Consider the following 24,534-nt stretch of genomic DNA (forward strand, 5'->3'; position numbering starts at 1 on the left):
TTTAATGCGACGCAAAACCCACGCGTGGGTTGTACACCCGGAAGCATCACCGAGGGGAAGGTAAGTATGGACACGTTAGAAAAAAGAGCGCTTACACGTATCAGAAAGAGTAAGAATAATTGCTCGCCGATATGCACATACTATCCACGGCGAACTGTAAAACCGCTCGAGCAGCTATTATATTTATTATTTCAAAGCAATTTTCTTGCACGTACATATATGTATACAAGGGGTTGAATGAAGCTAGGGGTGGAGGGAAGAAGTTTTCCGGAGACTATAGATGCGTTTGTTGAGAAAAGAAAGGGGTGCATTGGGCAGTAAAATCGCCCCATTCGCGGATAATTGCTGTTTACAGTCCAAACCTTGTATTGTACAAAGTTACTTAAAACGCTCGAAGCTTTTTGTCATTCGGCTTTTCTTCCATTTTTATTATTTTTCCAACTCTCTACATATACCTTTAATCAACTGCTGTCAGGCGGTATTGTTTCGTAAAAATATCACCAAAGAGTATACACGAGTATTAAAACAGCACGGAGAACCATATAGCTTTCCTCGCTCGAGACTGAACGTCGGGGGGTAAGGTATAAAGCTCACTTGGCGACTTGGCGAGAGCAAATCCATACATAAAATACGCCGAGCAATTAAACGAGGAAAACATACACATTTTCCCCCCCAATTGGCGGATGTTAATTGTTATACTTACCGTTATGTCCACAAGTACAACCAACCGATCGTTATCGAGAGACGCAATTGAGTATACCTATATGTCTACAAGACTATACGCCAGTAGAGCTCTGGTTCGTATCTTCCTCGGGTGTACCTCTGTATATGCTAAAAAAAGAAAGAATCCTTGGCGTAAAATGCGAGGAAAGACGTGCGAAAAAGCCCGGGATTTCAGTTCGATCGACGCGAAAAGCATGAGAAACGCGGCTGATTTCGAGTACGCGGTACAAATGACGCGCTGGCTCCTCCAGCCCCTGGGAATCTGGCCCAGGGATTTTTCCACGTTCCCACTCGTCGCGCGACTCGCGTCCGTAGCCATGTGCACGTTCCTCCTGGCGTTTCTTCTGATTCCTTGTTGCTTGCAAATGTTCCTCATCGAGAAGGACCTCGGGGTATGAAAAGAAAAGAAAAGAAAAAGAAAAAAAAAAATACCCCTCACTCGGCATCTCGACGATTCCCTCGCAGGTGCGGCTGAAAATGATAGGTCCCCTGAGTTTTTGCCTGATGAGCGTCTTCAAGTACTTTGCGCTCCTGGCCAAGGACGGGGAGGTCGGCTCGTGCCTGTCCATCATAGCCGGGGACTGGGACGCGACCGCGAGCCCCGACAGGCGGAGCTTTATGCTGGACAACGCGAGGACCGCCAGGTACTTTACGAGCGTGTGCGCTCTGTTCATGTACGGGGGTGGGCTGCCCTACTCCACCATCTTGCCCCTGACTCGCGAGGCCATCGTCGTCGGCAACAGTAGCTACCGGCACCTCGCCTATCCCAGTTACTTTGTCTTCTTCAACCCACACGTTGGTGCATCGCGTTAAAACGATTCTTCTTTTTTTTACAGGGGTGAAAGGGGGAGGAGGGAAAAAAAAAACCCAAGTCTTGCTTGCTTGCAGGTGAGACCCGTGTACGACGTGGTTTTTGTCGCCCACTGCCTGTGCGGCTTCGTCATGTACTCGGTGACCGTTGGTCTGTGCAGCGTCGCCATCCTCTGTATAATGCACATTTGCAGCCAGTGCAGCATCACCTCGTCGATATTGCGAGGCGTCAGAGGCAGCCTCGACGAGAAGACCTACGGGAAGATCGTCAAGCAACACATGTGCTCCATCAGGTGTGGAGCTTTCATTTTTTTTCCATGTCAATGTTTTTTACGAGCGGAAGAAAAAAAGAAAATACAATTTATTGTACGTGGTGTGCATGAATGTATATATAGGTTCGCGTCGAAACTCGAGGGCATCTTGAACAAAATGTGCTTGGTGGAGATGATCGGGTGCACCTTCAACATCTGCATGTTGGGCTACTATTTGATAACGGTATGAAAAAAAAAAAAAAAAAAAAAAAAACAACAACAAATAAATAAATAACGCCGATATTGAGCAAATTGTATGGTTTCAGGATTACGAGCAGAGCGAAGTCATCGGTTCGATATGCTACGGGACTCTCCTCGTATCCCTGACTTTCAATATCTTTATATTCTGCTACATCGGGGACTTGCTGTCGGAGAACGTAAGAAACATGCAGGGGAAAAAAAAAGTCTTTGGTAAGTGTGTATAACAATTAAAGATAATTTTTTTTTTTTTTTTTTTCCAGTGCCAAGAGATCGGTAAGGTTGCCTACGCGATCGATTGGTACAAAATTTCCGGCAAAGAGGCGCGCCATCTCGTTATGGTGGTCGCATTGACGCAACGACCGGTTTTGTTAACTGCCGGAAAAATGGTCGATCTGTCGATCGGGAGCTTTTGCAACGTGAGTATAAAAGAAATACTCGCAACAATGTTCGCGATTTCGCGTAATAAGTACAAGTGTTACATTTTGAGGATATTTTTCAACGTACAGGTATTAAAGGCCTCGGTTACGTATCTCAACATGCTCCGGACTCTCACTGCGAACCAAGACTAGGGTCCCTATATATATATATATTTTTCGTTGTTTATTATATTACTTGCACTGATAATTGATCGTCATTAAGCATAATAAATACAAATTACATAGGAACAACTATTGAGAAATGCATGGTAATAAAAAAAAATAAATAAAAAAAAATACTTTACTTCCGTACTTACATCGAGAAGTTCACCACCATAAGAGAGTACACTTGTATAGTAGACGGTGACATGTTATTAATATCAACCAATAAGCCGTGAGCGGTGGTTTTTAACAACTTTTTCTGTAATGACCAGTTTGGGCTGTGGGTTTTTCTTCTTTCTTTTTGTTCTGTTCTGTTTTGCGGGTACCTATAAGTGTATATGCAGAGGGTACACTCTGCCGATCGGGTGATTGCGTCTTCTTTGCTATATGGGCATCGGATGGCAAAAACTATAAAAGGGAAAGACAATCTTTGGATATAAACATCCGATCAGTCACTTGAAACATCTCATCGAGTAAACGAGTGAGAGCGACATGAAAGTCAAGGTTACGACGCTGTTGTTTTTAATCATCGCTAAAATAATCAAAACACTTTTACTTCTCGAAAACAATCAAATTTCATTTTGCGATTTACAAAAAGCCAAGGTGTGTATGGTAGAGAATTTTTATATCGCGTCAACGGAAAATTTTAATTACGTCTAATTATGATATTTGTAGAATGCAGTTTTGTGCGATTGGACATTAATGCCCCATTTATTGTACGTCGTTGTCGAGGGACGTTCTTCTTTGGAGGATGTTGGACAATTGGCGGAGCTGATCGTTCGATATTTGAATTTAAAAATGTGTTTGATGGACTTCTCTCGAGGTGCGTATGTTTGGAAGTCAACGTCAAGTTTATTTGGGTCGATGTCCCAACTTTACGGATCAAAAATAGTCGTGTGGTGCGGTTTGTACCAACAAACGTTTGGTTGAAATTCGTGAATCTTAGCTGAGCAAGAGTATAGGGACATCGACCTTTTTGGATCCGATTCGAATTGAGACAAACACTTCTTTTTTTTTAGGACTCAAGGTGTCTCGAACAAAGTACGTTTTAATGCTTTTAAGCAATATTTTTCCCACGTTGTATTTGGCACGTGTAAGCTTATTACAGTATCTATCATATTTTGCCATTCCGCAAATTACCGGTCTACTGTATGAATCCACGGATTTTTGCACCAAAGACAAGCTCTACGTATAGCGTTTTTAACAAGATTCGTTCAACTTGCAATTCATTCTAAATAATAATATTTAAAAAATTTTTGAACAAAACAAATACATCATTTATGTTGTCAACGTATAAGCAATTAAATTAAAAGTAAGTAATTAAATGCTACAAAGTTAATTTTCGAATCTCACGAGTGTCCCACTCGCCGGTGTATTTTTTGAATTTTCGCGCCTCCTCCCACTATTATACTGCAACGCGGCGGCGGCACTACCGGAACCAGCGAATGGCAACGCAGCAACTGCCTGTTGCTGTCTTGCTCTCATCTGCACTTTTGTCTGCAAAAAAAAAAGAAAAAAAATTTCATTGTGCAGTGGCAAGGCAAACTGGCAACAAATTTCTTTTTCATTTCACTGTTGCAGTAAGTAAATGCAGTCACACTCACAATTGTTGTGTCGTTTGCCATGAGTGCATTGAGTTTTACACTCGTCTTTGCTTTTGTGTTGAGTAAAGATTCGACGTACTGAATAATATATAATTGACAGCGCACTTAAGTAGTCGCACGTGAGCACGAAGTTGCTCGAGACTTTTATAACTACTTTTCGTGTTAATTAACTAACCTCAGCCTTGTAAATCAGTGTTTTGCATCGAAGCTTCATAACGTCTTCCTTCTCTCTCACTCACGCATGTAAGTATACATACATACAAGGTTGTTTATAGTGTTGAGCCTGCGGTGTATATGACTGTATAGTCGCACATGTATATTTAATCAACACGTTGTTTTCGAATAAATAGAATACGAGACAATGGCAAACACCTATGGCACCGGGTACCCGTCACTAGCAGGTTACCAGGCACCTCCTGGTTATCAACAGTATGAAACTGACGAGTACAAGAGACAACCTGCCTATGCACCACCACCGGCTCCCGAGGGATACGTGCAACATGTCATGTATCCACAGCCCGTGCTACCTCCACCACCACCACAGCCTCAGCCGAGGCCCAATGTCGTTTTTGTGCACAACACCAGATCTTCCGAAGGTTGCATTTGCATGTGCTGCAGAGCGATTTTCAAGATTATCTGGACGATCATTGTTTTCCTACTCATCGTTATCTTGGTGATTGTCGCGGTTGTGTTCATCAAACAATACCTTATTAAATGATTATTTCATTCTGCGTTCGGTGCAACGGAAACAATAGAGTTGTTGCAAACAGTGCGTATTATTATTATTATTATTTTTATTTTCTTACTATACTTATTACCATTTTTAGTTGATTATTATTATCCGATGTTATCATTTAAATACGAGCGTCATTAAGAGTTTTACGTATTATTTAATAATTACATAAAACTATTAAATTCGAGATTCCAGTTTTTGTAAGTCATAGTTTTTTCTGTACCTATACTGAATACTTCATGTATTACAAACAGCCTTATCTGTACGAATATACTCATATGCAAGTATGAATCATTAAATTTATGATAAAAGAATTACCGCTTTGCCTTATTTCATCAAATGGATAAAATATTCATCCTTGTGGCTATATTTTTGCTGATGCAAAATGATGGGTCCATTTTAAAAAGAGTCATTTGATAAGCCAACTTTTAGCGATGCGTTGATACATGGCAATACTTGTAAGTTTGCAAATTTGACACTTGTCAAAAACATTTTTTATAATTTCCAATCATTGTTTAAAACGTGATCCAAGTATATTATTTTACATGGTCAAAGCACCAAGTCTACACACCAAATTTTTAAAAAGTATTTTTACAATATTTCAAGAAAATATTCTCAGATAATATACATAGTGAATTTTTCATCACTTACTAAATGTTTTTTAAATATGTATGATTGTTATCATGTTCAAGCTTTCCTTTTGAAAAGTTAACGTTAATTACTTTTTCAAGCCAAAGGGACTGGAACGTGTTAACACGATAAATCTAACAGTTGATGAGTTTTTTTTTTTCTTTTTCTTTATCAATTCTAGCTCGATTAGAACACAAAGCGTCCCGAATACGTTGAGTCGTTTCGTCGTTTGACCCAAGGGTTTGTGTTCTATCGCACTCCAGCACCCTGTTATCCGTTCAGTTTATATTACTTTTCACATCTAAATATAATTGATTCGTGGAAACTGTTAGATAGAAGAATGTAAAACGATTTCGGCGTAATATGGAAGTTCATTTCCGCGTAACTTGCATCATAAATGTAAAATTCAATTGATGAATTTAATAATTTTTCCTTCCCCAAACTGTGAAATGATCGGTGCATTCGCGTGTGGGGAATTCCGAATCTCGTGTGGTCGTATTTTTTCAAAATTTTAACAGTATGTTAATTTGATGTGTATATGCTAAATGTTTTATAATCGAGCTAGAATTGATAAAGAAAAAGAAAAAAAAAACTTATCAACTGTTAGAAATATCGTGTTAACACGTTCTCTCCGTCGAGATTTCTTCAAAATGACAAGCAAAAAATAGCAAAACAATACGTACTAAAATACATATTCTGCATAAACAACTTTACTTTTGAATTTTTCACACAACCGATAGTAAGGCTGTGCACGTTTTGGAGGTGATGGCGTGGGTTCCTCGATTGTATCAGTGCGTTTAATTGACACCGAAATGGCCCGAAAAGAACTATGTAGTAAGTGACTGATTAAAACGTGCAAAGTAATTTAAAGCATATTTAGATGGTATTTTTTTAAACTGTGGTAGATATGTTGCGTTATTAATTTTTACATTACGTAAGTGTCTTAAGACTATGAAATTTTTATCATCACTCAACCATAATATCCCTAGGCGCTTTACTCGATTTTTTTCTTTTTATTAAAAAGTATCAGAAGATTGCCAAAAACAGGTGTACATCTTTAAGAAATTTCCAATATTTCTTAGATATTTTTCATGGAATATTTGTTCAAGTGGACGAAGTTCTCCTGGGCACTTTTGATGGACGAATTAACGTACGCCCAGAAAGGGTTGCGACAGACTAACGTGAGCTTTTGATTTTTCAAAATTGTTTTGGTTGATAAACAATTGTTTAACTCGATCTGTGCATTCTTAATTAATTTTCAAATTGAGTAAAACCATAATTTGTCTGTAAATTAACTCGACTTATACGCTACCTTAAAGTTACTATATGTTGGAAAAAGTTGTTGTTGCATAATAATTATTTCAGAAATAGTGAGCAAGAAAAAACTTTTTTTTAAATGTAACTCTGTAACAAAACTTAGTACAACTGTGTCAAACACAATTATAACTGAAATCGGTTACGAACAAATAAGTACGTATATGTAAAAATCAAATCGGAAAATAGTACATTCAACCCAAAGCAGATAATTTTCGCTCGAGCAAAGCGTGAATAAAAACCATACGAGTAAAACAATGCAACAAATGTGGTTCCGTGAGCTGAAATATCATTTTTGAATGACCGTTTGTGACTCGATTAATCATAACAAGAAGGTACACTGAGAAAAAATATTCGGGATGGAAATTTTGATGTGTGTGTGTTTTTAACGCTTCAACTCGGTAAGAAGTCTTTGAACTAAATTTCTTTCTAAATGAATCTCTAATTCAACGTATAAAAAAAAGAATGCACCGTAGGTTTGTCCAAGTACATACAGTTGATAGGGTATCGAGAAAAAAAATGTAGAACAATTTTTATTTTTTATTTTATTTTATTTTTTTTTTTTTTACGAAACGAAATGAAAGATGATTAAAGTGTCACACGGTACGCTGTAAAAAGAATTCCTAATCGTCACTGCTATCTTATCTCTCGAATCAGTGAGTCATATACGTCGCTCGACATAATAATACGTACTCCTTGCTCTTAAAACGCGTAACTCAAGCGCGAGTCGACAGTCGTAATATTGCGCCCAACTTGCCCCACTCGTACTGCAGTGGGTATATAAACTCGCGAAAGTGCCATTTTTTGACATAAAATCATGAGTGACATTGGTTACATGTCGAATCCTCCGGATTCCGGGCCACAGCAGATGCATTCGCCGAGCGACAGCAACAACTTTGGCTACATGCACAACCCACCAGCTGCCGACAACGTCGGGTACATGAACAACCCACCGCCGCCACAGCCGATGTTCTCGCCGAGCGACAACGTCGGGTACATGAACAACCCACCACCGCCACAGCCGATGTTCCCACCGAGCGATGACGTTGCGTACATGAACAACCCACCGCCACAACCAGTGTTCATCTCGCCCCCTCAGGAGATGTACTCTCCACCACAGCCGGTCTTCTCGACGACTGAGACGCATTTCACGACGGTCCACTCCGGTGGCACGGAGTACATGAACCATCCACCTCAGTCCAACGATTGTGATTGCTGTGCAATTATTTAACGACAACAAATTCACCCAAAAGTGCTGGATACCGTAAATCGTGCAAAACAAAAAAATTTTTCATCGGTTTGTTAAATGTACAAAAGAAAAAATAACCGTGGATTCAAATTTACTCTAGTACATGTATTTCCGTTTGGTTTTTTTCGCATCCCACATATTTTGTGCTTGTATAACGTACTTATACGTTTGCTGTGTGTATGTACAGTTGCTGTATCATGTAAATTATATGTGCCACGCAATCATTAAAATTAATTTTAAACAAAGAGTGCCAGCTTTTTTCTTTTTTTTTTTTTTTTTCTCATCCTCGCGTAATTTTTTTCCAATAAAACGAATGCAATCAACTAAAAATATATGATATGTACATGTGTATGTATTAAAAAAGAACACCAAAGCTGAAAAAATTGCAGGTGGCGAGGTATTGATGGTCTGAAAAGCATACGTGACGTTTGTATTTTCCTGTGAATACTCTTATCTTGCAGATGATTATCACGTTCATCCGATTTTTTTTTTCGATCGGCTACTCCTACAGTATCGGTTCGGTAAAAGAGACGACCACATAGCTGTTTGATTTCTAAACTACGCAAACTCGCACGAACTGATATAAGCATAAAATAATATAATACAGAGAAAACAAGAGAAATGTCAACTAATGTCGTAACTTACCAATATCCATCAAAGTACTCGAGCAATATTCAGGAAAGTGTTAACGGTGACGTCCCGCCGATTCGATTCGACTTCGAGGCGTCGTCCAAGATAATTTATACGAAGGGCGAGACGTCTGAGCCAAAAGTCGTGGTGATAACGCCAGTTTACAATTACGGCAGATGGACCATCGGATTTTACAAGGCTATTTATTTCTCCGTCATATTTCTCAGTTTGTACACGATCGTGGGATTTTTCGTACGAATATTTGGACTGGGCAATTCGTATTGAAAATACCAATCGACAAGTTTTACGGCTTATCTACAAATACACGGGTTATCTTGTGTACAGGTAAAAGACTGAGTGGATGAATTGTAAGTTGTTAAAAAAAAAAAAAAAAAAAAGGTCACAACTACACGGTCAAACGAAAAGCAATTGTAGGGGATGGAACGAGCGCTTGTATACTTGTATGTAGAAAAAGGTAAAAAAGCTGATGTTGGTAATTAACGCGCAATTAAATGAAGTTCGTTGAAAATAAATGCACTTATCTAAACGTCACGCATCGTGCAGTTTCGATATCAAATCTACTTATCTCTCCATCGGGTTGAAAAAACAACAGTGCCAGCCCCCTATCAAGCGAATATTGATGAACGAATATGACATCGTAAATATTTCGTGATATCGTCTCTACGTGCAATGTAGTGCACCTGTGTGACGTAATATCTAAAAATATCTTTTTGCATTTAAATTCAAACTAAAATCGAAGAATGGAATTTTCATGAAAACTTACATTTTAGTGCATCGACGTTATTAACGTGTAAATAAATAAATAAAGTTCGAAGCTTTGTATACGCACGAACCACGAGTGGATCCCCACCAATGTCATATTGTTTTCTCTTATCATGCCGTTGCTCGAATGAAGCAACCGCGTCAACGGCTCGTTAGTATCCCATTGTCGCAGGTGTAGAGACGTGCTTCGAAAAATTAAGTGGAAAATGACCGTTTCAACGATATACAACGGCCCGGATTACCTCGCGCAGGTGCATCCTCATCATCAGCATTACAATCAACATCAGTATCAACAACCACCTCCGCCGTACGACAGCACCTATCCGAGCAACAACGCAGGGTATAATCCACAACGAACGCCAATTACAGGGTTACCGTCGCAAACTGCTCCGCGAGTGGTCTACGTTCAACAGCCCATTTCTTGTCTCAACAGAAATATTGTTCGGAAGATCCTACTGTTCATTGTGATACTCATCATTGTCGGTATGATAATGGCGACCGTCAGGTTACTTTTCGGACAACGGAGGCACTGAAATTACTTCGTCGCTCTGAGCTCAAAACCAGCTCACACGTGCTCTATTTTCTATTTTGTAAGACATGTACAATCGTACATGTAAATTGTAAGACATATACATTTATCTATATTTTTTGTAACATTCACGATTGTAGCTAAGAAAAGTAACTATATATACTCTGTTCTATAAACTTGGTAAATTTTACATTACTTTTTTGTACTGATAACTTTGTGCGTTTTGAACAACACGCACTTTTACGTCGAAAAATAAATACTGAATGATAATTTTAAAAACTATCTTGTTATTATAGAGCCTTACCTGATTCAGCTGCAAGATAACTTTTTTAACGAATGGTTGATTACGTATCATATAATCCGTGGTTTTTCAACTTTCTCTCTCTTTATCATAGGTTTAAAAAGTGTAAGTGAGAGAAAGAGAGGAAGCAAGCATTTTCCGTTGAAGTATTGTTGTGAATTTTTTTATTAAACATTATTAAAATTAATTTTTACGCTTAATTTTAGAAAGAATAATACATTTTAATGATTAATAAAACGATTGCACAACAAAACTTAAGAAAAACATAGTTTTTGACGACTGCGTTTACTAACGGCAAAATGTAATTTTCTTTTTTTTTTTTTTAACTGATGCTATAAATAGTCAACATTTTTTAGTAAATCGAAGATCTGCAAAAGGTAAAGAAGTGTTTTACACTCTTAAAATTGTTCTTCAAAATTACTATTAATTTCCAAAGTGTAATTAATGTAAATTATTTGTAACTCATAAAACAGTTGGAAAAAAAATGAAATAAAATAAAACATTAGGTATTAATTAACTGAGCTGTATAATATTTATAGAAACTAATCTGCATTATGTGTAAGTATTAATATCAATTGATTACAATAAACGAGTCTGATGAAAGGGTCGTTAGATAAGACCTAAACTTCAAAGAAAATTTGTGCCGGTTTATTATTATTGTTTGTTTGTTGCAAGGTATCTTAAGTTAAAAATCTTTAATAAAAAAAAATTCATTTATTTCTTAATCATAGGGTAAAGGTGTGTGCAAGTGTGCATGGTAATTTACATGAGCAATATGTTTTTAACACATCCAAGCATTGGTGATTCCCACCTATTGCTCGCCCAGACGTGACTGACATATCTCAATAATTCAGGGAAAACGTTACAAGTATTTATTTGTTGCTAAAAATGCTTCGTGAATCACATGAGCTTCGGTTTACGATGACTTTTGCAATGACGTCGATTCTTCGTATGATATCATCTTTAAGCTACGACTACATAAAGTCGTATAAGTATCCGAGATCAAGATTCGTAGCTCGTTTTATGTAATCAGTTGACGCTGGTCTCAAGCTTCTCAATGTAATCGCAGCCTAAGTATAATTTAAACCGTCGAGCGTTCGAACGTTCGAAGTGTTCTAGCAGACAGTACTGAGTTACTGACACTGACAGTAGACAGTAGACAGAGGGACAGAGCAAGTTTAGCAACTTTTTGCGCGCACGCGCCCAGGTTCCTCAGAAGATCAGTCGCTTGCAAGCCTTCGCCAGAGTCGGATCTGCGTCAAAATAAAAGTCGAAAATGAGTCAACCTGGTTGGGCCGTCCCGGACCCCTACATGAATCATCCACCACAGTATCAACCTCAGCCGATGTATCCACCACAGCCACCTCAACACATGCAGTATCCGCCTCAACAGATGTACGCACCACCACCGCCAGTTTATACACAACAACCTGTCGTCGTTCACACGACTGAATATGTTCAACATGCGCCTCCACCCGCACAACAGAACAGCGACTTCGATTGTTGCAAAATTTGCTTCTACTCGTGCCTGGCGTACTGCTGTTGCAAAATGTGTTGTGATTGCGATTAACATTTTTTATTAGTCACTCGCGATGTAACATTAATTAAATAATATTATAATGTACCGTGGACTTCTCTCACAAACTGACTAATATTGTATACTTGTAAACCTATACATGTATGACTCTCGTCGTTTACCTTCACGACGAAGAAATTAAATGGCCGTATGCTCTCGTAAAGTGCGTGCGTGCGTGTGCGTTTCTGCAAACTACCAATGCTTGTATTTTGATAAAAGTTGATCGTATTGCCGTGCCTTTTACCTATATTTATATATAAATATGATCAACGTGAGACTACGTGCGAGTATAGCGTGACGAATGTTTTTATTATAGGACAGATATTTTTTCTCTTTTTTTTTTTTTTATACATAAGTATATAAAAATGATTGTTTGAGGAAAGTTGCGCAAACAATGTGTAATGTTTTGCATCGGGGAACATTTTTATAAATATATATGTAAATATCAAATTGGTGATACTATGCGATCAACCATGTAGTTTGCCTTCGACTTCCACCCACGTTGATGCGTAAAAGATATATATATATATATATATATATATAAATGTGTGTGTGTGTGTGTATGTGTATTTATACAGCTCGTAACAATTATTTTTTTAAATTATACCTTATTTAGATGAATATTTTCATGTAAATAATACTCCAAGGCCGCTTGAAAGCTAGAAGCATTTTAATTATTACACATGCCATTAAGAGTAAACGCTTCCCTTACTTTTCAGAAAGTCTGAATTTCTCATGTGTAATTTTCCGTCAGCTGAAAGAATTGTATTTTTTTTACTGATAAAATCCAAGCTCAACGTTGTAAAATACTTCCACATTATCTGGCAGTAAAGAGGTGCAGTACCTGACATTTGTCGATTAGCATCAATTTCAAGAGGATTGTTTTTTTTCCGTTTTCACATGATAAGTCGATTATTTTGAACAAATCGATAAAGATGCTTTCATAAGCCGTTGAGAGTATGTGTAGATTTTTCAAGAAATATTCATAATATTTATTGTAATAAATAAATTTAATGTAAAGTATATCAACTGATTTTTTTTTCTTATTACCACGAATATCCATCATTTTTAATTTCTTTAGTTTCAAAATATTAACTATAAGTATTAATTACATTTTTCTGTCTATAAAATAATACATAACATTTCGTACGAATCTTTGTAAAAATAAGAAATGACATCAAAATCTTTCAAGAAGCTTCAATAAGCAGAGAGTACGTAAGTTATCACTCGCAAATTAAAAAAATTAGATACGATTAACAGAAGTTATCAGCAGTTTGCGTTAAGATACCTGTGCTAATATGACTCATTGGTCGTATTAATTGATGATTTAATTACATGAGGTAAAATATCAACAAGAGGGAATTTAAAAATTCCGTAAGCGTAGAAATTTGATAAGTAATTTTTATGTAAAACAAAATATTTGAGCATGAAACACGTTTATCATATTTTTTATAAGAGTAAAAAAGAGAGTATAGGAGTAATAATTTTTTTTACCACGTTAAAATGTTTAAAAAATATTGTTTTAAATCAGAACTTTTCTGTCACTTTCACAGCTTACACTATATAACATGTAGTTAAGAAAATGTAATTTGTTGTACGATTTATTAAGAGAATTGAGATGGAATAATTGTCAATAGATCGCCTGAAAATTTTGTGTCAGTTAAAAAATGACTTTTTTTGTCTGTTATCATTTGATTTTCACCAAGTAATTTTTCTAGTCAACAAAAGTTGTATGTTTGAAAAAAAAAAAAAAAAATAAATAAAAACTCTTTTCCACGTGACAATTGTTATAACTTACAACTTAACAATAAATCATGAATTTCCGTATGCAAAAAGTGATGGCTTCCGTGGAAAAATGAACGATAACTGTAAGCTATTTGTAATCAGAAAACAAAAGAGAAAAAAAGCGCTAGTAAAGTAATATACATCTAGTGATCGATGATTCACCAAAAACGAAGATAGACGTATCAATTTAAGCTCGCTCGAATATATGTGTATATGTATATTTTTTTTTTTCAGCTGAAAAAACACTTGCTCAACCGATCCACGAGAGATAACATAATATATATGTGTGTGTGTGCAAGCTCGGACGGTAGAAACGAGCTTACATCCCATATATTACCTTTGAGACACACACACTCGGTTATCTCTCGCGCGAAAGATAAAGCCCCGGTAGGAATAAAATAAAAAAGCGCGCGTAGTCAGTACCCATTGTAACGCGGCCGGTTCACCTACTCTTCTCAGACTCCCGTGTCGCTTGCAATAATCACCGTGTGTGCCAAGATGGAAATGAATCACCCGGCCCAGCAGATGTACCCGTCTGGCGAGGAGATGAACCACCCGCCACAACCGAGTTACCATCAACCCGGCCAAGAGATGAACCAACCACCCCAGCAGATGTACCCACCTGGCCAAGAGATGAACCACCCGCCCCAGCAAATGGAACCGGGTAATCATCACCCGTACCAGCCTGGACCTCAACAGATGTATCCTCCCGGGCCCCAGCAGATGTATTCACCTGGACCCCAAGATATGTAAGCCGAGGACATTCCAGTTGCATTTTTACCACCGTGTACATATATTATTTTATGTGTATACATGTTTTTTTTTTTTTTATGTTCAGAGGGAAAAGAGCGATGATTTGTCAAATACACGTTAGTTAATTTTATACCACGATATCTGTATACTTTTATTTTAACTATACGCACGTGCCCGCCTATCCACATTCCTAATTGTTCCGCCTCGTTTTGGACGATCGGCCCGGGTGCCGATGTACTTTTATAGTGTGTTAACATTAAAAAATTATTGTATGGAATATGTGTAATCTTTTATATATACATGTTATCGGCACCTTGTAAAAGATCCTTATCTTTTCCAAGATAAGCATCACTCGAATGACATCGTAATGAGTAATCGGGAGAAAAATATACACATGTCGTTTTTTTTTTGTTTTTGTATACGTGAAAGGTAGAAAGGAACCATCAACGACAGTATGTCGCGAGCGTCGGTCAACGCAAGTTAAAATCGGCAAATGGCCACATCGCAGACAAGTGTATATATTTACACACGCGGAAAAAATAATTCAACCGGAATTTTTCCACGTGGACGGACGAACAGTTGGGCCTAAAATGAGTGGGGAACGTTATTGCACTTCATGAAGCGACACTTTCAGCTAGAAAGAGAGCGCTGCCGGTTTTCCCTTATCTATACGGCTGAAAAGTTCTCCCCTTGGAAAAGTCCGAGCTGTGGCTTTCCCCACTAATAGTGCCATTTTCAAGGTAGACTACAGTCCTTACACGCCAGTGCTTATACATACCGTTTTTGGTTCTGACTATAGTGCAGTATCGAGTTATTGGAGCTCATGTGCACTTTCCTCTGTCAAAATTATATCAGTTACACTTCACCAGCTCCAAGGCTTTAGACCACTAGTGGTCCAAACAAACACACCAGCTATCGTCGCTCGCAATTGTCTTCCGTGTGCGTATATACTACATCGCAAGAACAAGGGTTATTGGAAAAGGGAGAGTCAAGTTGTTTTGTGGTTTTCTCGAGTGATGAGAAATTTCGGCAATACGCGTTGGGTATACGCGCGAATACAAAGTGCAAGACACGCGCGATAACGCACCCGTGCACACACGAAATCAAGGGGATCGAGATCGATGCAGGAAGGACTTTTCTCTATCGAGCATTGCTAGTCCGCTTGGATACACGTTATCAGTTGGACAAAGAATCGATGATAAAGACGTCGCTCTCTGATCTATACACTATATATGTTCAGTTTTTACTCGTTATTGTACCTTGTGGTTACGGCTGTACATGTACGTGTGTAACGCTTGATAACCGATAGATGAAAATGGCATCTACTTCGCACGCCTCCAACACGAGTGTGAACAACGGTGATTCGGTGGTCATTAATTTTTACCCGTCGAGGAAACAAGACACCGTGAGCAGGATTTTTTTGCCACTGTCGAATTTGAATGTGGAATCGAACGCGGAGTCGCCGCAACCAGCCTACAACAAAACGGTCATTCTGTGTTACAAGACACTCTACTGGATCCTCATGATATTTTCGTTGTGCGTGATTGTCGGCTTCTTTGCAAGATTTTTGACCCTCAGTACCGTTTAGTGCAGTGTGTGCTTTTGGCGCCGAGAACAATTTTATAATGACGATACAATGATGTTTAGGTTAAAACAACATTCATTGTCTAAAAGTGTTGAAAAACAAAACGATTTTTTTAAAGTAATATGTACCGTGAAAAAAAAAAAAAAAAAAAAAAAAAAAAAATAGAAACGTATAGTGTTGGAAAAATGTGTACGGTTCGTGTATGTACGCACACGTATGATAAAACTTTGATAAATGCGTCGCATGGACATTATCTCGTCGGAAAATAATAATGTAGGATCATTTCAAAATTATAATGTCATTAAGACTTTGACATGCCATATTGGCTTTTTACTTCAGCAATACAATGGAACGTTTTGTATTTCAAAGTTTAATCGTTATTTTTTATGTTTGTACCTATCAGTGTAATTATTGTTTTTACATACTAACAATGGATTTTATAAATAAACATTTTTTATACAACAATACCGCTGTGTTTTATTTGTTTGGTCGTTTACCGTCCAGGTCGGGGAGTATTTTCGTTGTCCACAGCATCATCAAGGTTTTTCTCACTTTTATTGAAACGTTTTTTTTTGACAAATATTTTAGTCCCGAAGGAATTTTTCGCTCAAAAAATTTTCACACGAGAAAATTCAAAGACCATTTATATATAAACAATAAATATCGCAAACATCTCTCCACAGAATTCCCCCTCCCCTCACACCCAGTAAAATCGTTTTAAAAAGCTACTTTGTGGATTAAGTGTGTCCATTGCTTGTACACAATATCCTCACCTTTAAAATTTATATACATTCAATTAACTAATAAAATTATCATCAACCACCTGCATAACGGGTACGCTTAAAAATTATTGATTAATAATTAATCCTGCAAGCTTGCACGAGTTTTCATCACACCAGACATGCGTCATTTGCTCCCACTTCATCAATTCTATAGATTATTTATCGCGCGCGTATATAAGGAGAAAATAATAAACAAGAAAAAGTCAATTACTGCAAAGTTTCGACACTTGGGCGTCAAGTCGATCGGAATAATATGGCTATCGGTAGCATCGCCTCCAAGCAGCAAAAGATACCTCAAGTGCATCGTCCTGATCGAACCCAGTCATTGGCTGCAAAAGCAGAGTGTGGAAGCCACTCGCCGAGGGTAGCGTCCAAGATCTTCATAATACCAGAAGAGGCCGACAAATGCGTTATTTCCAACGTTTGCCGGCTGGCAGTTTTGTTTTTTGGCGTCATTTTCATTGTTTCGGCGCTTTTTGGCCTGTACATGCAGTGGATCAATCGTAACGATCGGAGTTTAATTATTGAGGAAACGAAGATAAACAATTTCAAGCAAAACCCTAGAACGAGTGATTCATGCAACTTGTAACGAGTGTGAATGAAAGTGCGCCCGCGGTGTGTCAGGCAATTCAGAGAATTATTTCATAAAATATATTTATGTACTAAATTTAAGACAAAGTGCATGAACAAAATTAGCTCGTGTAACTACAAGTTGTAAGTTTTATATTTTTAAATGTTTTAATAATTTAAATTAGTATTTTTAATACATAAAAATGACACGTTCTTCTCATTAAAAATAATATTTCGAAAATTCGTATTTCGTCTCTCTATTCCATTCGGAATCCTATGTACAATAATTGATGCTACTTTAGTTTGTTTTTTTTTTTAATTCAATTTATCGTATTAATCCCGAACAAGTGATCGATGAATCTCTTTATTCCTCAAGTGATTGGCTTTAATTAATTACGCATTAATTGACAGCTTGGAATTTCCAAAGTCTATTTATATATATATAGATTTTTTTTTTGAGGGAATATAATAATTTATATTTTCGAGTTCAATAAACGTAAAAGATACACTTTCAAAAAAAGCGAAAGATTTTTCATTCGTCCTCGATAAATTTTAGAAAGCAAAGGTGTTTCATAAAAATGTTAGGGATCGGCGAGTGAATAAACACCCAAGAGGGATACAATAGCTCCTGCAGTACTGCGAATAATAGACCATTGAAATCATCGAGAGTTTCACATTATGTACCCACGAAATGTACGTACGTCATTCCCTATCTGGTTTTGCATCTTATCAGTCAATTCACCGTTTCGGTTTCTGTTATCTTGAGACACGTGTGTGCGTCTTGGGCACACCTTTATTGTTTTTGCTCCTTCCGCCGATTTCTTCCATTGAAATACAATTTTTCTCAGAGGCAGGGAATAATCGCTTAATTACGGTGACACGAAGGTCGTATAACACGTATTGTTACCACTTAAATTATCGTTATTACAATATAATTTAGGCTATGGCGAGTCTACCGAAATTGGAAAACATATTTTCTCATGTTACACGTGCCACCTTCACCGAAAATGCTTATGAGAAAAACAGTATAAGCACAAACAAGGTATAGAAATGTAAATGGAAAGTTGTTGTCAAAATGTCCTTCCAACTTGTTCGCAACTTTACAAATATCTCACTCAAAACTTTCGCATGGGCTTACAATTTTCATTTTTAGAACAAGACATGAAAAAAGGCGAAAAAGTTTCCTCTATACCTACAATACACATGTGACACAACTAATATTGTACTTGGAAACAAAATTGAAAATGAAAAAAAGTGTTTCACTCGTCATTCAAAAAGGTGTGCTTGGAAAAAAAAAAAACTTACTTTTTGTGATAAAGTTGACTATACTGACCTGTTATGAGTATATATGTATTCATTATATAATAAATGTGTGTATGTAACGTGAAAAAAACAATACATACATCTCCAGTCTCCGCAGAGGCGAAGACAATACAATAACAAAACAGTCTTCCGTTATGTTTATGTAAACCGTCAAGGTAGGAACGAAACAATGTAACATTGATTCCTACCCAAGGCAAAAACAAGTCTTGTCCAACAACGACAAGAAAAAGGAAATTTTTTTAAATCAGTTTAAACGAATCGATTTGGAAGATTTAAAATATGTTACGCGTGTCAAAAAAAAAGTTATCAACATTTTTTTTCACAAAAAGTTAACAAACAACAAAAACTTTATTTTTTTATTAAAAAAAAAAAAAAAAAAAAAAATTCACTATTAGTATTTAAAATAAGTCTCGTTAACAATATATACGTACGAGCCAATTGGAACACGGGAGGATGCGGCAACTGCGGCAAGTGCCGAGAGAGAGCTCTCGCGCGGCCGGCAAGAACGTGGGTGTGTTGTGGAGAAATTCCTTGAATACTCAACTTATATGAATCCTAATGACTAAGATGTACTTAAGCACGTATTATAAGTAAGTACTTACTTTTTGATTTCAAACTAAAGTTACGTGTGTGTTTCGTTAAAAAAAAAAACTTGTTCGAGGTTTAATTTGTATGGTACTTGCATCATGAGAAAGTTTCCGTGGAACAACAATTCACGCGCTTACAACTATGTTTCTCTGTTATTTTTCTATGCGAATACGCAATTGTTAAAAGCAAAACTTGTCCAACATGTTTTAATTGACCTATTTGCTGTTATTTAGATACGCACGTAAGTACTACAGCAGATCCCTTTAATAACAGAATTGAGTGGTATTTCGAGGTTATACCCGTTGCTTCCTCGTCTGGCATCCGTTGCATTTGTTTTTGCAACAGTTCTCATTGTTGCTTTTATATATCCCTGTATTGACAGGTACGGAATAAAAACTGACCAAAAGTTAAATTAATGTCAATTGAACATGTACTGGTATTGGGATAAAAAAGCAATCGAAACCAATACGCCATCGATTCAAGATGGAGTTGATCATCTTACAGAATACAAGTTTAGAAAAGAAGGTGCTACCTTTATAGCACAATTAGGATCTAATATGGACCTTGGCTACAATACACTAGCCACTGGAGTGGTCTTTTTTCACCGATTTTACATGTTTCATTCTTTTACAGAATTTCCTAAATACGTAAGCATTCAAAATGATAGAGTTTTAAACTAAAAAAGAATGCATTGCGTAGCTTAACTTGAGAATATGTTACAGGTAACAGCAGCCTGTTGCCTGTTTCTGGCTGGTAAAGTTGAAGAGACACCAAAAAAATGCAAAGATATTATAAAAATTGCCAAAAACTTACTGTCCAAAGAAAATTTTGCATCTTTTGGCATCAACCCCAAGGAAGAAGTGATGACATTGGAAAAAATTCTTTTACAAACCATGAAGTTTGACTTCAAAGTGCAACATCCTTATTCATATTTAACAACTTATGCAAAATGTCTTGAAGGTAATAGACAACAGTTTTTAAATAATTACGTGTTTCATATATGTTATGTTTTTCTGTACATTTATACTCGTAGGAGATAAAATTAAACTTCAAAAGATGGTACAAATGGCATGGACGTTTATTAATGACAGGTATTTTTCCATGCTAATTGTTTCAAATATGCATTCACTAACATTTCTTACTTTCAGCCTAATTACAACACTTTCGGTAGAGTGGGAGCCTGAAATTATTGCCATAGCTGTTATGTACTTGGCTGGAAAGCTAAGTAAATTCAAAGTAATTGATTGGAGTGCTAGAAAGTCGCATCATTTATCTTGGTGGGACTCGTTTGTTGAAGATTTAAACATAAGTGTCTTAGAAGGTACACATTACTTTGAGTTAGGAAAATCTTTGCTTAGATCTGAATCACGTGTCGTTTATTTCTTTAGACATTTGCCATCAGATACTTGATTTATATTCACCTCTGAACGAGAAGCAAAAATTAGTTTCTGATTCCGATGGCAATGCATTAGAAATCGAAGCTGTCACTACTGCTGTTAATTCTGTAGGGATATCACCGTCAGTAGGATCCACTAATTATTTTACCACAGTGCCCTCCACAACTTTAACAACTAATTCAAAATCTTCTACAGCTACTCGTAAGTAATTTTTTTTTTTTTTTTTTTTTTTTTTTTAAGAAACATTTAATTTCTTCATTTATTTTTATGTTTTTTTTTTTCTTCTAACATTTTTACAGCTGTTGTCGTGCCAAAAAATTCTCAAGCCATATTGCCATGGCTGCCTTCTTTAATGAAACCAGATGTAACTAAAACATCGGCCACTCTGATGATAAACAAATCGACCTTACTTCCAAATTTCAACTCAACTCATTCAAATTCTTTTAAAATTAAACAAGAAAAAACTCCGAATTCGGACAACGAATCTCCATCACCTAATTATTCAGTTCAAACGCTACCTTTCAATAGTTTCATGAACTATCAAGATAATCAATTGGTAGATTATCAGCTTAACCGATCCTTTATGAATGAAAAAAATAATGATTTATGGAATCATGCCAGAGATGAAGAACTTCAAAAACATGTATACTCATCAAACATGTTTCAGGGTTCTATTTATCGCAATCCTTTCAGCAATTGGGGCAACATGTTTAATCGTGAAAATAATCGTAGAGTTGGTCCAGTAAGAAATTCTAAAAGATTTTTCAAAAATTGAAAAAATCAAAAACGCAAGCTTTCTTGCGACCATTTTTATTTCAAATGTTTTTAAAAACTACTACTTTTTAAAAGTATTGTGAACTTATAACAAATGCGCCCTGTTATAAGACGTATATAATTAATAATGATATTAAATTAATTTTATACTTATTTAAGCGACAAATAAAACTTTTCTTTCAACATACTTTATAATTGCTCTCTCTACACAGTCTATACGGTCTCCATAGATACGTAAATATAATATATATATAGTCCCCAGTATCCCCACATAACGTCGACCGTCGTCGACACGTGGCCAAAGAGACTAAAAGAGTTATATCTCGGATTCAGATTCCGACCTGACGACTGCACTGATGATAAACGTTGCATGAGAGGTGGCTCAGCCTCTACTTATACATGTTAACCAAATAGGAGAGATAAGAGTGTGACAAGGCTTTAAACGAAGGGACCAAGAAAAGTCTTTAGTGAAATTAATTATCGTATTTATCGTCTCTCGTAAACACGTATCGGTTGTACAAGTGTTTAAAAGTGTAGCGCAAGGTTATGCTTTTATTTTGTTGTTCGTAAACAAGCTACAAAAAAAATCCTTGGATAGCATCTGTGTTTCATAAGTTGTTCAAGAATTTGACCCCAAAAAAATATGGGTCTTCATCAATGGTACTGGGAAAGAGACGTGATTGAGACCGACACACCATCAAGACAGGATGGATTGGACTATGCAACCGAGTTATTGCACAGACAAAAGGGTGCCAGGTTCATTGTTGACTGTGGCAGAGAAATAACCAAAGTTTATAATACTTTTGCAACTGGTGTGGTTTTTTTTCATCGATTTTACATGTTCCGTTCTTTCAAGACATTTCCTCCGTATGTAAGTAAATATATTTTCACTGATAATTATATAATGAAGAAAGATTGGTCTTTTAATTAGTTTTAAAGAGCTTCAAAGTGTGAATCAAAAAATTCTATCTTGTCTCTTGAGAAAATTGTAAAATTTGGTAGTTTTTTTTTATTTCATTCACTTTTGCATGTTTTGACAGAAGTTTTAATATTTTTTTGTTATGTCGAATGAACTTACATTTTCTTTTCAAGCTCTAATATTAAGTTTGTTTGATGAGTCACAAGTAATTAAATGATTGTTATTATTAGCGAATTTCATTTAGTGTCAAATGATTCAATATTAATTTATTAACCCATTACATTCTCCTGTAGTTTATTACTACATTAAACATCACGTTGGCAATGTAGATTTTCTGTAAGTAATATTTGCCAATACCTTAGGTGACTGCTGCATGCTGTCTGTACTTGGCTGGGAAAGTAGAGGAAACACCAAAAAGGTGTAAAGACATAATAAAGACTGCAAAAGCTTTGCTCAATGAAAAAGATTTTGCCTCCTTTGGTGAAGACCCAGTAGAAGAGGTCATGGCAATGGAAAGAATTTTATTGCAAACGATCAAATTTGATCTGATAGTATTTCATCCTTACTTTTTCTTGAAGAAGTACATCAAGTGCCTCAAAGCAAACAAAGAACTGTTACAAGAAGTTCTGCAGATGGCGTGGAACTTTGTCAATGATAGGTGGGTATATCATTATTTAATGCAAGTGCTTTTTTAACTCATAATAATAATTTTGTGATAACTAGTTTATGTACAACACTGTCAATCGAATGGGAACCCGAAATAGTGGCCATTGCTAGCATTCACTTGGCTGGTAAGTTGTGCAAGTTGAAAATTTCAGGTTGGACTGGTAGAATACCTGATCAAAAACACTGGTGGGATATGTTTGTTCAAGATCTGAACCTGAATGTTTTGGATGGTAACGAAATATATTTACATTTTATTAAAACAACTGTTTTGTTTTTTTATAAATTAATGATGTACATACTTATTTTACAATAACGTCATTAGATATTTGTCACCGAATTCTGGATCTGTATTCTTCAAAGGACAAACAATCAAACTTGGTTGCATATGTGACGAAAGCCATAAGTCAAAAAACTTCTGCCCTTGCTGAACGTGAGTATCATTACATTTTTTATTTTATTTTTTATTTTTTTAATTTTTAGTATCAGTCATTTATAACTTAACATGAAAAATCAAAAAATCAATAAAAATAAATTTTTGTTCAGCAACAACTCCACCAAAGGTTGAGTCACCATCTCAGCAGTCGGCAGAGACATCGAAAGTGGTAACCTCGTGGCCGCCATTTCCAACAATGCCACCTCCGAACAATCCAATGCAGCCGTCTTTTACACTCCCAAACTTAACAGTTCCTCCACCGACGACGCACGTACCGTATCCTATGACAAATCTCACTGTTCCTCCGCCGACACATTTTCCTCCAGCAAATCTAACAGTGCCTCCACCATCAATGATGAACTATTACGATCAGTACATGCCGTACTAGTTTTATCGTAAAATAGCTTCGTTATATTTTTAAAGAAACATAATGCTGATCGTCTGACGAGATGCATGCAGTTGTGCGTTACAAATAACCGTTTAAAATATTATGTGTTGATTTTATTCATTTTTAGATTGAATTGTATTATTAAATCAATTTTTGCAATTCCGATAGCGCAATTGCAAACGCACTATCACGAACTGAAAATTTGGTGATGGGTCAGAAAGACTTTAGCAAAATGAACGTTTATTAATTGTTCCACTCACGATGTTTGCGTGATTTTTTTTTTTTGTTTGTTTTGTTTTGTTTTTTTATATTTGTTGTTTCAGAAATCCAAACATCCCCGATCGTATCTGTTATAGAAATTTAACCACACAATCATCAGTCATTTATTTAGTTGTTAAAGTTTTATCAACGTTTGAATATTTTATTTTCCGCCTATCTACTATGTATATAATTGTAAATTAGAGTTATAAAAATGCATTTTTGCATGGAAGATTTTTAAATAAAAGTTTGTTATGCAGTTTAATTGAATTGTGTTTTATTTTTTCCATACACATTAGCAAGTTTGCAAAAAAAAATAACGTAAAAAAAAAACTTAAATT

At 36.3% G+C, this 24,534-nt stretch overlaps 3 protein-coding genes and 1 long non-coding RNA gene across 7 annotated transcripts; all 4 read left to right on the plus strand.

Moving 5' to 3' along the window:
• The first annotated feature begins 908 nt into the window (after positions 1-908).
• On the plus strand, positions 909-2,614 carry LOC106647444 (odorant receptor 4-like). The gene is made up of 7 exons (XM_023392680.2): positions 909-1,115; positions 1,189-1,518; positions 1,612-1,826; positions 1,929-2,028; positions 2,111-2,221; positions 2,306-2,461; positions 2,552-2,614. The coding sequence occupies exons 1-7, from the start codon at positions 918-920 to the stop codon at positions 2,612-2,614; spliced, it is 1,173 nt and encodes a 390-aa protein (XP_023248448.2). The 5' UTR covers positions 909-917.
• A 1,474-nt stretch (positions 2,615-4,088) lies between these two features.
• Positions 4,089-5,274, plus strand: LOC106647571 (uncharacterized). Its single transcript, XR_016292836.1, has 2 exons — positions 4,089-4,470; positions 4,578-5,274. It is a non-coding gene; the product is annotated as an uncharacterized LOC106647571 (long non-coding RNA).
• A 13,908-nt stretch (positions 5,275-19,182) lies between these two features.
• LOC106647446 (cyclin-K-like) lies at positions 19,183-21,604 on the plus strand. 4 transcript variants are annotated; one of them, XM_089588617.1, is made up of 7 exons: positions 19,183-19,360; positions 19,592-20,005; positions 20,081-20,318; positions 20,392-20,449; positions 20,507-20,679; positions 20,747-20,956; positions 21,055-21,604. In XM_089588617.1, exons 2-7 carry the CDS (start codon positions 19,787-19,789, stop codon positions 21,528-21,530), a joined length of 1,374 nt encoding a protein of 457 aa, XP_089444743.1. In that variant the 5' UTR covers positions 19,183-19,360; positions 19,592-19,786; the 3' UTR covers positions 21,531-21,604. The 4 variants fall into 4 exon arrangements, with proteins under 4 accessions (XP_089444743.1, XP_089444745.1, XP_023248450.2 ...); XM_089588619.1 differs by having other exon boundaries at positions 19,741-20,005; XM_023392682.2 differs by lacking the exon at positions 19,183-19,360 and having other exon boundaries at positions 19,377-19,599; positions 19,741-20,005.
• A 72-nt stretch (positions 21,605-21,676) lies between these two features.
• Positions 21,677-24,458, plus strand: LOC106647524 (cyclin-K). Its single transcript, XM_014363962.2, has 5 exons — positions 21,677-22,400; positions 22,811-23,106; positions 23,172-23,344; positions 23,437-23,544; positions 23,658-24,458. Exons 1-5 carry the CDS (start codon positions 22,173-22,175, stop codon positions 23,933-23,935), a joined length of 1,083 nt encoding a protein of 360 aa, XP_014219448.2. The 5' UTR covers positions 21,677-22,172; the 3' UTR covers positions 23,936-24,458.
• Positions 24,459-24,534: the final 76 nt, after the last annotated feature.

The sequence above is a fragment of the Copidosoma floridanum genome, unplaced genomic scaffold, assembly GCF_036245765.1.
Source record: "Copidosoma floridanum isolate Cflo_tuat_1 unplaced genomic scaffold, Cflo_Japanese_pri ptg000007l, whole genome shotgun sequence".
Classification (NCBI taxonomy): domain Eukaryota; kingdom Metazoa; phylum Arthropoda; class Insecta; order Hymenoptera; family Encyrtidae; genus Copidosoma; species Copidosoma floridanum.

What these genes read in the sequence shown, in the direction of transcription:
- LOC106647444 (XM_023392680.2), top strand. Translation starts at nt 918, where the DNA reads ATGAGAAACGCGGCTGATTTCGAGTACGCGGTACAAATGACGCGCTGG. An exon ending in CAACACATGTGCTCCATCAG is followed by an intron (nt 1,827 to 1,928) that starts GTGTGGAGCTTT and finishes ATGTATATATAG; the next exon opens with GTTCGCGTCGAAACTCGAGG. An exon ending in TGGGCTACTATTTGATAACG is followed by an intron (nt 2,029 to 2,110) that starts GTATGAAAAAAA and finishes GTATGGTTTCAG; the next exon opens with GATTACGAGCAGAGCGAAGT.
- LOC106647446 (XM_089588617.1), top strand. Translation starts at nt 19,787, where the DNA reads ATGTACTGGTATTGGGATAAAAAAGCAATCGAAACCAATACGCCATCG. An exon ending in TTATGCAAAATGTCTTGAAG is followed by an intron (nt 20,319 to 20,391) that starts GTAATAGACAAC and finishes TTATACTCGTAG; the next exon opens with GAGATAAAATTAAACTTCAA. An exon ending in TGGACGTTTATTAATGACAG is followed by an intron (nt 20,450 to 20,506) that starts GTATTTTTCCAT and finishes TCTTACTTTCAG; the next exon opens with CCTAATTACAACACTTTCGG.
- LOC106647524 (XM_014363962.2), top strand. Translation starts at nt 22,173, where the DNA reads ATGGGTCTTCATCAATGGTACTGGGAAAGAGACGTGATTGAGACCGAC. An exon ending in GAACCTGAATGTTTTGGATG is followed by an intron (nt 23,345 to 23,436) that starts GTAACGAAATAT and finishes TAACGTCATTAG; the next exon opens with ATATTTGTCACCGAATTCTG. An exon ending in AACTTCTGCCCTTGCTGAAC is followed by an intron (nt 23,545 to 23,657) that starts GTGAGTATCATT and finishes ATTTTTGTTCAG; the next exon opens with CAACAACTCCACCAAAGGTT.